The sequence below is a fragment of the Nycticebus coucang genome, chromosome 15 (assembly GCF_027406575.1).
Source record: "Nycticebus coucang isolate mNycCou1 chromosome 15, mNycCou1.pri, whole genome shotgun sequence".
In the NCBI taxonomy this organism is placed as follows: domain Eukaryota; kingdom Metazoa; phylum Chordata; class Mammalia; order Primates; family Lorisidae; genus Nycticebus; species Nycticebus coucang.
Genome location: NC_069794.1, coordinates 11,338,269 through 11,355,963, shown reverse-complemented (window position 1 = coordinate 11,355,963; position 17,695 = coordinate 11,338,269). Strand labels below are relative to the sequence as shown.

Sequence of the window (17,695 nt, the reverse complement as noted above, 5' to 3'; positions counted from 1 at the left end):
TTTTCTTCTGCCTGCCCTTATCTTATTCAGCTTGGGCAGGGCACAAGCAGCCAGTTGCTTTGGTCTGGAACCCCCACTAAGAACAGAGTGAACAGCATTGGCCTGGCCCTCCTGTGAACTTGTTCCCTTTGAGTCTCTTTGAGCTGCCATATGGGCAATGCCTGTGTGGTCTGCTCTCTCCTGGGGGCTCTGTGTCAAGTCCTCTGCCCCACATGCTTTCTGGTGCCCTTGGAATCAGCAGCATCCTTTAATTAAAGGCGGTGGGTGGTGTGATGATGGGATTAGTATCTGTGTCTGGCTTTCCTGAGGACCCGGGAACACTATGGCCCAAGTTTTCCCATGTGGTAACTGAATTGTTCATGTGTTTATGTATCTAGGGGTGAAATCTAAAAAAGGGGGTGGCACTTATCTTCTCTGGCTTGCTGTCTGCTCTACCTGCTTCAGGAAAATCCTAGCGATGATTCCCGCCAGCGGTGCTCAACTGCTTCACTTAATTGACATGCAGGGTGCTGCGGTTTTAAGCACATTGGCATTCTGCCTCTCGCCTCACTGCAGAATGAACAATGATGTTCTGCTGAACATCAATTACGACGTTTTAGGAAGGGCTCAGCAGTTTTGTGAGAATGAAGCTGTATTACTCAAGTGTAATGAGCCAAAAAATAAAAAACCCCAACTCTTGTTTCTATGCAGCACTAGTACAGACCCATGGCCCGGCTTCCTTAGTGTTAGGAAGTAGTACTCCTTAGGTGCAGGAGGCACAGGGTATTCACTCCACCTTATCAGCACAAAGGAAAAAGGAACATTCTGGCTCAGGGTATTGAGCTGACATGAGTATCAGGGATGGAGCTTTTTGCCAAATTATTATGGACTGAATATTCAATACAGGGTTTGCAAAGTGCCAGCCACTGTGTCCTTTCTCCACTCCTGACACACATAAGGAAAGAGTTTAAGAGTGATCATCAGTTCAGTGTAAATTCTTTTACAAATCCAATACTTATTTTTATGTACAAAAAATAAACTCCAAAAGAACATCAAATCAAATCAAATCAAATCCTTTCAGCCGCTCTGAGTCTTGCTGCCCAGTATCTCCACAGTTACAATGAATCTTAAAAACTACAGACTCTCACCGCAATGACACATTTGTGAGACAGAAGGAATGTGATATTTGGCTATTTGAAGAGTGTTAAATAGAGAAGACGCGATCATAAAGCAACCAGGAGGGAGGGGCATGGTGTGTCAAAAGATTCTGAAATAATAGTCCATTAAAGAAAAATCTAAACAGCAATTGCCAAACTATAATATAAAAGCCCAAATCCATTTCTGCCTGGCTGGCCCAGCACAGGTGGTCCAGTAGTACCTCGTAATCATTTTACATTTGTAATTTCCCCAGAGGACATGAACGGACCACTGATGCATGAAAAAATACAATTAAGATGTAGGAAACTGAGTTCAGAGCAAGATTTTATAGGGCACCATTATTTCCATAGAAGATTCTGGTAACAAAAGAGTAACATAGCAACAGATTGTTGGGATCAATTCATGATGTCTCTGCTAATTTACAGCAAAAAGGACACACCTGGGGGGAGACATGAAGTCAGTGATAACATCACACCGGCAAAGGGTTTTTTTTTTTTTTTTTTTTTTTAGTAAGTTGAGTTATGTAGTTTTACTGTTTTTGCCTAACCCAATTATTAAAAGGCTTTTAAAGAAACTTGATGTCTTTGTACAGACGTGTCGCTCAATTAATCTATAGGGTTATTTTTAAACCAGTAAATATCCTAGGCCTATTTCTTTAGGCATACCTGCACACATACTTTTCTTGGAGGCTGGCGACAGTTTCATTAGGGTAACTGAGGACAGGAATCAACTTGTTCTGATCTCCAAATATCTTGCGTACATTAAAAAAAAATTAGATGAGACCAGGAATATGCTTTTTAAAATTCAGAATCTGTAGTTTGTAAAACCACTATCCTTTTAGCATAAGCTCAGTGCCGACCTTTTCAGATCAATCTGAATAATAAATTCTCCCAAGAGAAGTATTTCTAGTGGAAATGGGGAAAATGGAAACTAAAGCTATGACCCCTGTACCATAAATATCAGCCACTTTGGGCTTAGCACTCTTTTTGGGGGGTGGTCATAATGCCTAAGGGCACATATGAATATACAGCTTAGTTTACGCAGCGTAGATGAAACATCGAATGATCTACATCTATCAGTATAGTTTCTAATACTATCAATACTGTCATTACGCAGATTTTCATGAGCAATGATACTACCCATCATACACACAGTTTATGCCTTCCTGTGGCAGGACAAAAACTAAAAAATCCTTGAGACAAGTTGGAAGTAAGTTATATATCAAGCACTGATTTCTCACTGGACGATCAAGGAAAACACCAGAAAGCGGTTTTCACCATGAGATTTCCATCGACATTGATTTACATCTAAATATCCAGAAGGTCGTCCCCACTTTCATCACTCTCCACGGTCAGCTGCCTGGTCCACCACTTCTTAACCTCAGAACCACAGGAAGCCGCGTCAGTCATGGGGTTCATTTTGCACACTACAGATTTCATCGTTGTCCTCCCTCCAAACGGTAAGTTGACCGAAGGCATTGAATGGCTTATTGGTTTTGGTGCTGTGGAAGGAACAAGAGTCCCATGAGCAACTTGGTGTTGTTTTTCCCTGTTGCCCTCATTCCTGAAAACCATGATAGTCCCATCCGTAAAATTGTCGGTTAACGAGTCCTCTCTGCAGATGCTAAAGGGAGACACCTTTTCAGCACTTGATTCTTTGTGTTCACAATAAATTTTAAAATTATGATTATGGACAACTTTTTGGCCCATTTGACCACAAAAAGCTTACCCCTTTTGTTTCAAAATAGTCACAAAAACTAGAAAATCACAAAAACTTCCAATTTGGGGAAATATAAGTGTCACAGGCAATATGTGTGCATCTGTGCTCATCAGCATAAACACATAAAAAACAAAGAAAAAAGAGGAAGAGTGTAATTCACAGCAAGGTGACAGAGGGGATATAGTGACAGAAAGAAGATGCGGCTTTGGGTCCCACAGTCATGGGCTTGGGTCCCCCATCTCTAACCAGTAGCTATGTATGGAGACATGGGCAAGTCCAGGTTCTCTGAACCCACGTTTCCTCCACTGTAAAATGAAGAGAATGAAAATTTCCTCCTTTGACTATCATGAGGATTAAAGTAAATTAAATGAGATGACTTAAGACAGTGCATAGCAGAACACCCGGGACACTGCTGGTGCCACTGATAATGCCCTTTCCCCCCTTCAAATTCAGCATGACCCAAAACCATGTCCCTTTGAGAATTACCATTTTCAGCACGGGGGCCACCCAGACATGGATGACTGGAAGCACTTTTGATACCATCTTTTCTTTATCCATTGACATGAATACCAATGACTGTGTTCTCCCCAGACTGTCCCTTCTATCTGTCCTGCAGGGTCTGGACCAGCAGCTCTGTCCAGGCGCACACGGCCTCACACCCAGATTACTCTAACATCCTCCAGCTTGCAACCTGCCTCCAGCCTCTGCCAGAGACGATTCACTCTCTGCTGCTGCCAAGTCAGTCTCCCTGAACATGGACTCCAAATGTCACTTATTGCTCAGAAATCTGACTCCCAATTGCCTACATTGAACCTTCCCAGCCTGTAAGTTAAGGCTCTGATTTGGCCCCATCACCTACTGAGTCTTAGTTCTCATCCTTCTTGGCTTTGTTTGAATCAGGCAGAAGCTTGGTCTTCTTTGATCCCTGAACAATAAACTCCTAGATATGAAGAAGGCTATTTTCCTTGGTGGTGGTATTAATGAGAATTCACGAACACCTTTAACCTCAAAAATGAAAGTTGCACTGTTGCCCACTTTGTGGAATGGATGTTCTACAGAAGAATCTGCAACATCCCCGTCTTCTGACTTAAAGTGGGCTGAAGTCAGGGCAGAGTTAGAGCACTGTCGAGCCCCCACTTCAGCACGGGTTCAGTTGTCTGCAGAGAAACCATGCACCGAGGACACTGGGCTGGGCAGAGCACTGCTTCATCCATGCCCAGGTCCCCTAGTAAGATTATCCCGGTTTTTCACAACCCCATATTCCTCTAGAAGAAAATTCGGTTACTAATCAGTAAAATGTGGAAACTAATAGGACTGTGAGGATTAAGTGAGGAAACACATTAATGCACTTACAATTGCAACTGGCACATGGTGAATATTAGGTAAGTGTCTGTTATTACTGAGGTACAGTGACCCGTGTAAAGGTGGCCGCCAGCTTAGCAGCAAGTGTGTGGTGAGATAAAGCAGGGGATTGTGCCTTCTTTGTGAATTTTGCGGCATTTTCTGAGTGATCGTATCTGCCTACTCCCTCTGAAATAAATTTTGCCTGTGTTTGAGTTGCTGTGCACACCCGGGAAGCCCTTGGAAATCTCTCCCTCTTCTCTTTTTGGATCTTGGCTACCGTTTCTCACGTCATAAGTCTAGTTCCTGAAAACAGGGGCGAACCTAATCATAGTTAGTGAAATTATCATTTGGGGGAATGTTTTCATAAGGGCACATTTAAAACATTTCAGATTAACGTGAGGGGACAATGAGGTTGCAATGTTGGCTTTGTCGGGAAGAGTCCTGTTGTAGTTGGGTCCTGCGTCCAGGAGGGTTGCCGTAAACCCTCACACTGTGCCCATGAAGTGGGAGCACTCCAAGTCCCCTCTCTCCTTCCCTCCCCCATCTTGAATCGAATTTTCTCTGATGTGGGCATGCTTTACATCTTTTGTATTAACCTGGATGGAGTTGAAACACATTTGTCTTAGTAAAGTATCACAAGGGGACACTTTTCTTTGTTCTGTGAACGTAACTACAGATGCAGACTTTCATTCTGAAAACGCACAGGGCGTACCTCCCTTTAAGACGCCTCAGTCCGGGGAGAAATGGCTGCATGTACCTACCCGAGGGCATGCGCCACTGCCCAAACTTCCGCTGGGGCTTCCCCACATCACTGGCGTCTTGCCGGCTTCCTCCTCTGTCGGACAGAGTGGGGCTCAGAAGCTGCTGCTGGCTGCCAGTCTGCAGGGGACGAGAAAGAAGCAGTTGTGGCCCTTATCTCTGCCCAGCTCCTTTTCTCTGTGCTCCTTTGATCATAAGGAAGGAAGAAACGCGGCTGGAGCGCAGTGGGAAGAACAGCTGGCGTCCTGGCCTCCACGGTTGGGAATGGAAAAGTGAAACTAGGTTAAAAAGTCAAAAAGAGACCCAGCTCTCCTGGGAGCACCTCTGCTCGGGCCTGTCTGACAACCCCCACCGCCTCACCCCCTCGGCACCTGAGGCCGGGATGGGTTTGCCTTTCACACCTCGGCAGGCAAACCAGGGCAGGGTGGTGGCACTGCAGGAACGGGGGTGGGCAGTGGGGACTGGCTGGTAGGGGCAGAATACTGCTGACCTGGAGATTAGTACCTAGAGCTTCAAGGAACGAGCTCTCAGCAGGCAGAGTGCTAGAATAGACCCCAGGGAGGACACAGCTGATAACAGTCTAAGACCAAAGTCAAGGAGAGATAGATACCAGACCTCCTACCCATTTTACACACGGCATCTTTCCCTTCCTCAGCCAGTACCTTGGTCTTCCATCCCCTTACAATTCCCCTTATGGCTTTGGTCACCTCTTGGCTTTTTAATCTAAAAATGGAGAGCTCTGCGATCGTCACTTTCCCTGCCTCATCAGCCCCGTCTCACACCTGGGACCCCTGTCAGTCACCCTTGGGCAGGGCCCTCTAGATGCCTCCCCTTCCTCCCTCTGCTCATGGTCTCTGCACTAGTCCCTGAGGTTGGTGGGAGGTGGATCCTGCAGGCTGAGACACCAACAAGGTAGAATCCACCCCAAAGCTGGGCTATGGAACAGGGGGGTCTCCTGGCACATCCTGTTGGGTCCTGGAGCCTTAGGCTTCAAGATCTATCTCAGGCCCCGACTTCACTGCACACCTCGGAGCTTGCTTGGTGCTGCCGGTGGGCTATGCACAGGGCGCTGTGGCCCAGCAAACAGAATGTCCCCAAGCCAATCCTCCTGAACCCTACATGCTCTGCTGATGCCCAACCATGGAAGGATAAATCCTCAACGAGCTCTTATTATCTGAGGAGGCTGAAAGCCAATTACAAACATTTTTACCAATTTTACTGCAAATTCCTGTGGCTTGGTGAAGGAAAGAAAACACTTAGGGCAGAGCCTCATGCAACTATGTTCTCCTAGGTCACAGATATTTCTAGACTCAAATTCAGCCCTTAGATGTGGTGTTCACTCTCTAGACAAAACAAAACACCCCAAACAAACAAACAAACACAAAAAAACCACCCAGTCTTATAACATTTGAGGCACTAGCCTTCTTTTTAGTATTTATATAAAAGAGAATCTTTTGAAATAACCCCAACTGAAACCTAAATGGAAAAAATATAATCTGGCTCAACATGTTTCCATTGTTTGGTGTTTTTTTTTTTTTTTTTCAGTAGAAACATTCCTATCAGGAATATTGGCACCTGTGAAAAGTCTATATCTATTGGTGACCAGCACTGAATTATTTATTATTCCTCTCATGCTTGTAATCCTAGCTCTCTGGAAGGTTGAGGTGGGAGGATTCTTTGGGCTCAGGAGTTTGAGGCCAGCCTGAGCAAGAGCAAGACCCCGTTTCTACTAAAAATAGATAAAAAAAAAAAAAAAAAAAAAAACGAGCCAGGTGTTGTGGCAGATGCCTTTAGTTCCAGCTACTCAGGAGGCTGAGGAAAGAGGATCTCTTGAGCCTAAGAGTTTGAAGTTGCTGTGAGCTATGAGGCCACAGCACTCAACCCAGGATAGAGAGTGAGACTCTGTCTCAAAATAAATAAGACAAAATAAACAAAACAAAACAAAATAAAATATGATAAAGTAAAATAAAATACATAAATATAGAGGAGCCCCGGGGTATGCAGGGATGAGCTGAGCCCAGGCGGTGGGGGGCGGTGTGCGGGGGTGAGCGGGCTGCCGCACCTCGGGTTGCGCGCTGCTGTCCTGACTGCCGGCCTTGGTGTCCTCACTGGGCTGCGTGGTCTCGATGCTGGGTGGGCTCAGGAAGCGGCTCAGCTCCTGCTGCTGGCTTTCCCGCAGGCTGTGGATGATGCTGCATGACTGTTGCTGTTTCTGCGGAAATATGATTCCTCCCTCAAGTACCAGGAAAATAAGCCCAATATCTCCTGCCCACTCCCCCACTCAGACCCTGTTTTCTTCTAGCCTCTCCAAAGACCTGCATGATTGTGACCTCTCAGGAATTTCTGAGCAGGCGCCCTCAGCTCGATTCCATGTTCAAGTATTGTAAGTTAGACTGAGAGAGGAGGGCTTAGAGACCTGGAAATTGCTCTTCCCTTCCACTTCCATTCATGTACAACTGGAGTAGTTATGGCCATTGATGCTAGCTTTTAAAATCCATGACATGGCTGTTCTATTTTTTTGTCTCTTCATTTTATCCTGTGGTTACTAAACCAATGCAGATTCCACCATACCTCCTACTTCCTGCAAATTGTAAGAGGCAGAGAGCTTTGGGCAGGTGAGAAAACCTTTGCAGGCCAACCCAGGAGGCCACACCAGCAGGCTAACCTGTCTTGGCATGTACTGAAGCCAGGATGGTTTGTGCCCACTCAGGGCCACATTTGATCCCTGCCGCTAGCAGAGCTATGGGGCAGCTGTAATGGGGCCTCAGTGGGCAGTCAGCCTTGCGACAGGAGGATGGCCTGTTTCTTTTCTTTAGCAACCCTTTTTTCTCGGACAGAAATATGTGTTTCTGCAGGTGATACCGTTATTCTGAGGAACAGAATTAAAATACCTCAGTTATATATAAATATTTGGAAATAAATTTTCCCTTGTATATGAAGTGCAAGTCAAAAGCATTCGTAGAAGAATTTACCTAATAGAGACATTTACTGTATGCACAGCGTATATACCAACACAGAATATGTTCATTAACTTATGAATGAGGTTGAGAATATTACAAGCCTACAATTCAGGGAGCAGAAAACAGATCATTAAATTCCCAGGAAAGGAGGTCTTTAAAGACCAAAGAACATTATCAACAATATGTTGGGATTTTAAGCAGCAATTTAAAAGTGCTTTGGTCAATTCAGTCACCAGTCAACATACAGAGAATTTTGGAACGTTGCACAGTTTGAGTTTTAGAAATGGACATCGTGAATACTTTAATACCAATAAAGGGCTTTTTAAGCCTTCATGTTTTATTATGAAAATGTGATTCAATTGAAACGTCTCACAGATTGTGCTAACGGGGTAAAGGCCCGTGTGGAGTAGGGTTAAGGCTCAGGTGGGGGCACCCGAACACCCCGCGAGCTGCAGGCCACTCACGGCTCGGATGCGCTTCAGGCACTTTTTCAGCCACATGCGGATGGTCTGCTTGGCCACCTCCTCCTCGATGGTGTACTCCAGCTGCTCCCTGGCCAGAAGCTCCTCCAGCTGCAAGCTTTTCCGGATGTCAACGGACCGGTATGAAAGCATGCTGGGGGGAGGAGGGAGGCACGAGTTAGACCTTTAGACATTTCAAAATCCGGGAAGGACATCACTCAGTCTACTGAGTGCAGGGTTTTGAAGACCTGAGTGAGTCGGCTGGCCCTGTCATCTCTCTGTGCCCCACCTCCCTTGTCTGTAAAGGAGGACACTCAGGTACCTCCCTTATTCAAGGACCAAGTGAGGGAATACCCGTGAGGCGAAGGTCCAGGCTACGCCATCATCTCCGGGGTTGGTTCTGTAAGGACAGACTCTGGACTCTCCCTGAAGGAGCGAGGTGGCTCCCTCCACCCTTTCCCACACTTAGCTCTGGTGGGTGACGGTTAATATGCTTGGCTGTGCGTCACACGTGGACCCCGCCCGGTTTCCCTCTCCATTTATCTTGTTTGTCCCCTGGGATCTTCCTTATTCATTTTAGAGCCAGAAAAGCCTCAGGGTCAAACATTTACTGCCATGTAGCACTTGGCACAAGAGGCCCGAGCAGAGGTACGGGACACAAACACACAGGTGCTGCCCTGGGCCCGGGAGCACTGCGACACCTCGATGTATGTCAGGGTCCAGGGGTCCACTGCCAAAACAGAATACAGCCCCTCCTGGCAGCGGAGGTGCCACCGGCTCTCGGCTCATTGCTCAGCCCCCGCCTACTCCCTGCTGTGAGTTCAGTCCCAGGCCCCGAGGCTTCCGAGTGCGCTGGCACATGGGTCCTCTCTTCTTTGCTAAGTCTCCCCTCTCCCCCATCCCCCGTGGAGGACAAAAACGCATTTGCTCTTCCTCTCCTCCCCTCTGATCAGTGACTCACTGTTCTTACCACGTATAGGGCTAGAGGCAGAGGAAGGAGAGAAACACCACCACCTTGACCTTGCCTGGGTTTATTTTTATTACCTGCACCAATGTGTTCCAGAGAGGTTGGATGTTAATTATCAGTGACAACACCATGTCTGTGCGCCTCACGTTCAGTTTTTTTTTTTTTTAATTTTTTTATTAAATCATAACTGTATACAATGATATGATTATGGGGCATCATACACTCACTTCATAAACCATTTGACACATTTTTATCACAGTGGTTAACATAGCCTTTCCGGCGTTATCTCAGTGTATTTTAATAGTATTGGTTTTCTTTGTGATAATGCATATTTCATTTTATGCACTAAAGGATACTCTAGGCAATGCCCCATAGGCTCCACTGCCAAAGGCATCCATGTCACAAAAATGAGTTAAGAACAGTGGGATAGCAGAACCTGTTTCAATCACATCCCAAGTATCTGACAAGTAAAGTATTGGGTATTGTGTCATGTATTTCAGGAGCACAGAAATATTTAAACTGTCCAGTTTAAAAAATATCTGTCATGAGGAGGAAAGGACACTCCTGAGTGACAGAGGGAGGGCTTCATTTGTTATTTACTTGTGTTTTCTGTTCTATTTCTGCTTTGTAGCTTATTGGTGAGTAAGTGGGAGCTAACACGGATAACCTGAGTGGACTTCCCCCAAATCTCTGTGTTCTGATTTGATGTTTTTTTCAACTTCTAGGCACAAGCATATTTCTGTGCTCCTGAAATACATGACACAATACCCAATACTTTACTTGTCAGATACTTGGGATGTGATTGAAACAGGTTCTGCTATCCCACTGTTCTTAACTCATTTTTGTGACATGGATGCCTTTGGCAGTGGAGCCTATGGGGCATTGCCTAGAGTATCCTTTAGTGCATAAAATGAAATATGCATTATCACAAAGAAAACCAATACTATTAAAATACAGTTCTCAAATTATTTTTTTTTAAAGTGACACAGTAACAGAAATGCTTTATTATCCCATTAAATAATAATATCTGGCTGAGGTCAAATGACTATTATAAGTTAGAAGAACTGGTGAGCATAAAGGGTATTTTCAGCTATCAGCCAAGGCAGTCAGTAATTCGATCTGAAAATGTCTCTGATTTCTACTGGTGACAGAGACACAGATTTTTTTTTTTTTTTTGAGACAGAGTCTCACTTTGTCACCCTCAGTAGAGTGCTGTGGCATCACAGCTCACAGTAACCTCCAACTCTTGGGCTCAAGTGATTCTCTTGCCTCAGCTTCCAAGAAGCTGGGACTACAGGTGCCTGCCACAATGCCCAGCTATTTTCTTGTTGCAGTTGTCATTGTTGTTTACCTGGCCTGGTGCTACAACGCTGAGCCAAGACGCGGATATTGTTAATGCTATGGTGGTTTGATGCCTACATTCATCATTGAAGAAAATCCTGCATTTCAGGAATGATTAGTGACAATAAAGACGTAATCATTTTCCCTTGCAAATCTATGGACCTCTGAATTTTATCCATGGACCCCTGTTTAAGAGGCTGCTATGAGTTGAATGTCCCCCTCAAAAGACATATGTTGGAGCTTAACCCCTGATACCTGGGAGTGTGACCTTATTTGCAAATCAGTCATTGCAGATACAATGAATTAAGACAAGATCACACCGGAATAGGGAGGGCTCTGATACAGGATGACTGGATTCCTTAGAAAGGAGGAATTTGGACACAGACACACACACACACAGACACACAGACACAGACAGACATACAGGCACAGACAGACACAGACACACGCAGACCCACAGACATACACAGACACACACACACACAGTGGCAGAGATGGGGTTGATAATTCTGTAAGCCAGGGGACTCCCATCAGGGCAGCAAACCCCAGAAGCCAGGGAGAGTGGAGCAGATTCTCCCCCGTGCCTCTAAAAGGAACCACCGCCTGCATCTGGCTCTGAGCTCCTGCCTCCAGAGCCGTGAGACAGCACATTTCTGCAGTGGAGCCGCTCAGTTTGTGGGAGCGGGACAGTATACAAAAGCCTCTCTGGGAGAAGGAAGGCAGAGCCTCTGTGCTGATGTGCTCACCACATGTCTGGAAAATGTGGTGCTGGCGACCACCACAGAGGGCGCTGGGCAAATTGCAGCCCGGCGGAGCCACACAGTAGTGGGAGCAGGACACTACACAGAAGCCTCTCCGGGAGAGGGAAGGCAGAGGCTCTGTCTGCCTTCGTCCTGTCTGGGTGCTCATTACATGTCTGGAAAACATGGTGCTGGCAACCATCACAGAGGGGGCTGTGCAAATTCTTGCCGGCCTTGCCCAGGGAGACCCCAGTCTTCTGACTATTCCGTGGCAGGTCCCTATCACAGAAGGAGGGACAGGACTGTGCCCCCCGAGATCCCTGCTGCCTCGGCCCTTGGAGAGCTCCCCAGTTGAGAAGGGGCCCTCCCCACAAGGTGTCACTCCTGTGTGGGGCACCAACCTGGAAATGGTCATCCTGGGGTGGTAAGAAAGTGCACTCTGTGCCGGGCAAGTGTGACCCCACTTCATGGGCACAGCAGGGTGACATTTTAGGTTATGAACATACTTGTTTGTTTGCTCCCGAGGTCTGTAGCAATCAGAATTTTCGCTTCTGGGCTCAGTTTGAAGTGCCAAGCCGTGCGGCCCAGCTGAGAACAGTCCCTCCCACCCCCGCGCACACACACCTCAGGACATCGTGGAAGGTGACATCCCCGCCGTTGTGCAGCCTCTCCATCTCGTAGCACATGTGCTTGAACAGAAGCTTGTCCTTGTCCAGGTCCACCTCCAGCCTGCCACGCAGCAGCCTGAGCAGGAACTTGACTCTGAAGGTGGGGATCACGCCCTGCAGGCAGAGCACAGCGACCTTCACCACCAGGCCCTGGATTCCCCAGGTTTCTCAGGGGGACGACAAACAGACAGACACACTGGGGGAGCCGTTTCTCCAAGCGCAGCATAGTCACACGGTGAAGAAAGCTGCCAGCCTCCAAGGAGGCTGGCCGGGTTGTGTGTGTTACTTCTCGCCAGGTGTTGGGGACTGGGACTGGTGGTGTGGTCTTCCACACTTGTGCTAGATGAAAGCAGTATTCTGTAGGGAACAGTCGTGGAGATACAAGCGGATCCAGATTAGGTGAAGGGGTCAGGCTAGATGCTCTGCACGAGGGCACTACCTCAGCAGAAACCCCGAGAGCCTGGAGCTGGGGTGGAGTGGGGGCGCCAGAGAGAGGGAGCGCAGAGCAGGTGACAGCCATGTGCTGCCAGGGCAGGACTTGTCCCCAGTACCCCTCATTCATGGTGTCTGGGCCAGTTCACTGGTCTTTGTGACCTTCTTCAGCTCTTCCTGAAACCATTCTCAGGTCTTCCCCCAGGTCTGCCTGTGGCTGAACTTGCCTTGTTTCCCAGACGCCACCCCCCAGGGAGGCCTTTGTGCCCCTCCTTTTATATAGCAGTCTGCCCCGACCCCAACTGCTTTCTAAAGTTTCACATGTTATAACTAAGCGTTTATAGCTTCTTGAAATACTGCTACTAATAATAGTATTTCCCTTCTTACTGTTTGTCCTCACTTACTAGAATGCCAGCCCTGTGAGTGCAGGGCTGGCATTGTTCCTTGCTGGAGCCTGAGTGCCTGGGACTGAGTGTATCCCAGGCTCAGGGAGAGGGGAGAGGGAAAGGAAAAGGAGGAGGAGGAAGGGGGAAGAGGCAGCTGCTGCTACTTTGGCTAATTCTAAGAAATCTTGGGCAAGTGTTACAGTTAAAACATTTAAATAATAACCCAGAAATAAGTGAAAACAACCACTCTCAGATACCACTTAAATAACCCCTCTGCACTCTGCGTGAGGATGGCCGCTTGAGTTCATAATAGATTGCCCCTGCCCCGAGACCAATGCGGACTCCTTCAGAGTCCCTTTGGCTTCTTTTCCTTGCTGACCTTCTAGAAGTTTGAAGAAAGGGATGTTCCCAGCTGGAAGGGACGTGAGGAGGAACTGTCCATCTTCCCCCCACGCCCACCCCCCACCATATTGAGCCAAACTGTCAATGACAGCTTTCCCTGATTCCTCAGTGGGCCATTCAGCATTCAGGCCATGTCAACAGCCAACTTCAACACCCCAGGGCTGAGACTTGTCCGTGTGTCTCTTTGGGGTGGGGCACGAAAAAGCAGCTCTCTCTCCTACCTCTCTTTTATCATCCACCATGTTCCATATGATCTGAAAGTGGCGCAGATCATTGTAACTTAAAAGCTGGTCCTCCTCAGTGGAATAAAATAAGGAGAAATTCTCCACAATGATGGCTTTAAAAAAAAAAAAGGGAAAATTCTCTAATCAGGCAATTTTGCTAATCTTTCCTTTTTTAAAAAAGGAAAACATTTATTATTAATAGTGGATTTTATCACTTAGCACATGAGCCAAATTTTTAAAATGTTTCCAAGTTGGCATGTCTTATGTTTAGACTAAGCTATTTATCCAGCTCCTGGCTTTCCAAAACATGAGGGTCATGGGCATAAACACACATCCAGCTGGCTTTAACTCTTCATTGAGAGTTCCAGGGAAGTTTTTAAAGGTCAAATGGAGTGTAGCCCTGCAGCTGGCTGAATAACGTGTAATACACAGAAACATAAACGTAATACACAGTACTTTGAGGCTATAAAGGTAGCCTTCTCTGATATTTGGTCAAGCTCTTTTGAAATTAATGATAATAATAAATAGTACAACTGTTAAAATTGCAATCAACTGACATTTACATGCCTTTCAAAGGTCTTGTCAGCTTCTGGACGGAGAGGCAACAATTTATAATTAATACCATGAAATACCCTCCCCAAGCAATCCAGGGTAATTACTTGAAAATTGTACATAATTATCTAAGTACCTGAGTTTAAATACTACCCAACAAACATCACTTACCTACAAGCAGATTTAGCATGATGTAGGCAATGATGACATAAAATGAACAGAAATACATAAGTGCTCCAGCGTAATTTCCACAGTCTGTTGCCCAGTATGTAAATTCATCCGGTGTACAAAAAGGAGGCTGGACCTTTAGGGCAGTGGGGCGGAAGTGGGAGAAGAGGATGAGGGCAGAGAAGAATACAGATTTCTGCTAACTGACTATCGTTAGTGAAATATTCCTAACCATATGGAATACAATTAACTTCAAAGTAACCCTTCCAAAGCCACATACATGGGGTACATTATCTGTAGCAAAAATAAAAAAGAATATTTCATTTGTGCTATGCTTTTAGTCTTACAGAATCCCAAGTTCACTGCCCTTTTGAAAAGCGCAATGAAAATGAGCTGCTTTCCTCCACCAGATACTCTTTCACCACCTCCACCAGCCCCAAGAGATAAGTAGCCGCTGTGATGCACACCACAGAACGTCAAGTAAAAAGGCTTTGCAATTTTTCTTTCTCTGATTTAAGTAATGGGTTAAGGTTTAGGAAGGTGAACTATATACTTCAGATATATTGTGGGTTTAGCTGAAGACCACCACCATAGAGAGACGATCTCGATAAAGTGAGTTACATGAATTCTTCAGTTTCCCAGGTCTATTTACACTATATTGTAGTCTATTAAGTGTGCAATAGCACTGTGTCTAAAATACCAATATACAGGCCTTAATTAAAACAAATTATTGCTAAAAAATGGTGACAATCATCTGAGCCCTCTATGAGTGGTAAACTTTTTGCTGGTGGTGGGGCGTTGTCTCTGCATTAATGGCTGTCGTCTGATCAGGGTGGGGCTTGCTGAAGGTTGGAGTCAGGTGGCAATTCCTAAAACAGGACAATTAAGTTTGCCACATGGACTGACCATCTTCCTTTCATAAAGATTTCTCTGAACTATGCAATGGTGTTCGACATAGCATTTTACCTACAGTAGCATTTCTTTCAAGATTGAAGTAAACCTCCCCAAACCCTGCTGTTGCTTTATCAACTAAGTTTATGTAAATTTTCTAAATCCTTTGCTGTCATTACAACAACATTCCCAGATCCTCATCAGTAGATTCCATCTGTTTGCTTATCCTCATCCCTTCGAATTTGAACATGGGATTGCAGCAATTCAGTCCCATCTTCAAGTTCCACTTCTAATTCTAGTTCTCTTGCTGTTTCCATTACGTCTGTAGTTACTTCCTTCACCGAAATCTTAAATCCCTTAAAGTCATCCAGGAGGGCTGAAATCAACTTCTAATTTCTTATTAGTGTTGATATTTTGACCTCCTCTCATGAATCATTAATGTTCTTAATACCATCTAGAAGGGTGAATCCTTTTCAAAAGGCTTTACAATTTACTTTACCCAGATCCATCAGAGGAACAACTGCCTATGAAATGTATCTTTTAAGTAATAAGACTTGAAAGTTTAAATGACTCTTTGACCCCTGGGCTGCAGAATGGAGGCTGTGCTAGCAGGCATGACAATAGCATTAATCTCCTTGTCCATCTCCATCAGAGCTCTGGAGTGATGAAGCACTTCATTGGTGAGCAGTAATGTTTTTTGAAAGGAATCTCTTTTTCTAAGCAGTAGGTCTCAACAGTAGGCTTAAAATTCAGTAAACCACAGGTGAACAGTGGGGCTGTTATCTAGGCTTTGTCATTATAGGTCATAGCCAGAAGAGATTTAGCATAATTCTTAAGGACTGAAAGAATTTTCAGAATGGTAAATGACCACTGATTTTAACTTCGAGTCACTAGCTACATTAGTCCTTAGCAAGAGAGTCAGCCTGTCCTTAGAAGCTTCCATGCCAGGCATTGACTTCTTCTCTCAAGCTATGGAAGTCCCAGATGGCATCTTCCAATAAAAAACCTTTTTGTTTACACTGAACATCTGTGACCTCAGCTGAATCCTCTGCATGTGAACTTGCCACAGCTTCTCCATCAGCACTTTCTGCTTAGTCCTGCACTTTAATGTCGTGGAGACAGCTTTCTTTAAACCTTATAAGCTGACCTCTTCTGGCTTTAAATTTTTTTCCTGCAGCTTCATCACTTCTCTTAGCCTTCGTTAAGACTGAAGGTAGTTAGGCCTTGCTCTGGATAAGGCTTTGGCTGGAGGGAATGTTGCAGTCGGCTTGATCTTCCATCCAGACCACGAAATCTATCTTCATACCAGCAATATGGCTGTTTTGCTTTCTTATCATTTAAATTTCCTTCAGAAACTCTTTTTTTTTTTGCATTTGTAACTTGGCTTCTGGACTAGCTTAGCTTTTGACAAGCCTTCCTCACTAAATCATCTCTAGCTTTGATTTAAAGTGAGAGATGTGTGACTCTTATTTTCTTGTGAACACTTAGAGCCCAGGATATAAGCTCTGGGAAGATGCCTTGGAATTGTGGAAGACCTGGCATTCAGTGCATGGCCCAGGACACACCAGGGGCTCAGTGGTTATTTTTCTCTTAGACACATTAAATGAAGAAGTAGAAGGCCCCAGTTTAACTTTGACTATCAAAATGTTAAAGGTGGGAGGGAAAGAACAGCGCTCCCAACTGTTTATCTGTTGAATGGAACTACAATAGCTCAAGTTGGGTTAATTGAATATTTTTCCTTGATTATTCATACACTGGAATGTAAAAGAATGCAATTTTACAGACTAAAAGGCCAGAATATATATTTTGTATACAAAGTCTTGATGCTGACAGGAATGATACCACCACTATTGCACTGCCAAAGAGCTTCCTGCAGATTCTAAGTCTAGGCACGGGTTGTGATGAGAGATATTTACCATACAGTCATGCATGATCTTGTTCCAGTCTTCACCTGTGACAATTCGGAACAGTACGGTAATAGCTTTGCCAGCTGAAGAAAAGTTCGCATGCCTAATTTAAGGAAAAAAAATAGCAGACTATGAATAGAATGGTTGGAAAGAAATAGTATGGTTTGTTACCACCCAAACAGGTGAATGTTAAGGCAAATTTGGTTGTGAAGTTACCATTTCCAGAAGTTAGACCCTTTGATTTGTTTGTCATTTGTACTTGTCCCAGGTATAGCTGTCTGAATAACTCAGCGCTAGCATGGTCACCAATTTATTGCCTTTCATCTTGAAGGACTATATCAATAAGCTTTGGCAACTAAGTGATTCTTTCTCTCACAAATAAATAATTTCTACAACAAAACACATTTGTATGTACTTTGTCCTGTTGGGACTTTTAAAAAAATTATGAGATGCTTCCATAGAATTTAAGATAACCTTTGAAAAATGCTTTTCATTTCATACAACCATTTTTGAGGTTTTAACTTCCCATATTTTGCTAGGAAAAAACCACAACCCAGAGCCATCTCAAAATGGTTTCATCTAGAAAATAATATGTGATTTTTAGGGTAAAAAAAGTGCTGGAATTAGGAGTGGTTAT

General features: G+C 45.0%; 1 protein-coding gene across 4 annotated transcripts in view; it reads right to left on the bottom strand.

Annotated features, from left to right (window-relative positions):
* Nucleotides 1–1,444: 1,444 nt before the first annotated feature.
* The window catches only part of NALCN (sodium leak channel, non-selective), a 334,788-nt gene continuing 318,537 nt past the window's right edge, over nt 1,445–17,695 (bottom strand). For 3 of the 4 annotated variants that reach the window (XM_053563365.1, XM_053563366.1, XM_053563367.1), the window contains 8 exons: nt 17,068–17,161; nt 14,264–14,396; nt 13,538–13,653; nt 12,053–12,210; nt 8,384–8,534; nt 7,022–7,171; nt 4,962–5,079; nt 1,445–2,638 (listed from right to left, as the gene is read on the bottom strand). In XM_053563365.1, coding sequence (XP_053419340.1) covers nt 2,445–2,638; nt 4,962–5,079; nt 7,022–7,171; nt 8,384–8,534; nt 12,053–12,210; nt 13,538–13,653; nt 14,264–14,396; nt 17,068–17,161 — 1,114 coding nt within the window. In that variant the 3' untranslated portion in view covers nt 1,445–2,444. Of the gene's footprint in view, nt 2,639–4,961; nt 5,080–7,021; nt 7,172–8,383; nt 8,535–12,052; nt 12,211–13,537; nt 13,654–14,263; nt 14,397–17,067; nt 17,162–17,695 lie in introns of those variants that run through there. The other variant, XR_008374579.1, reaches the window with a different exon arrangement.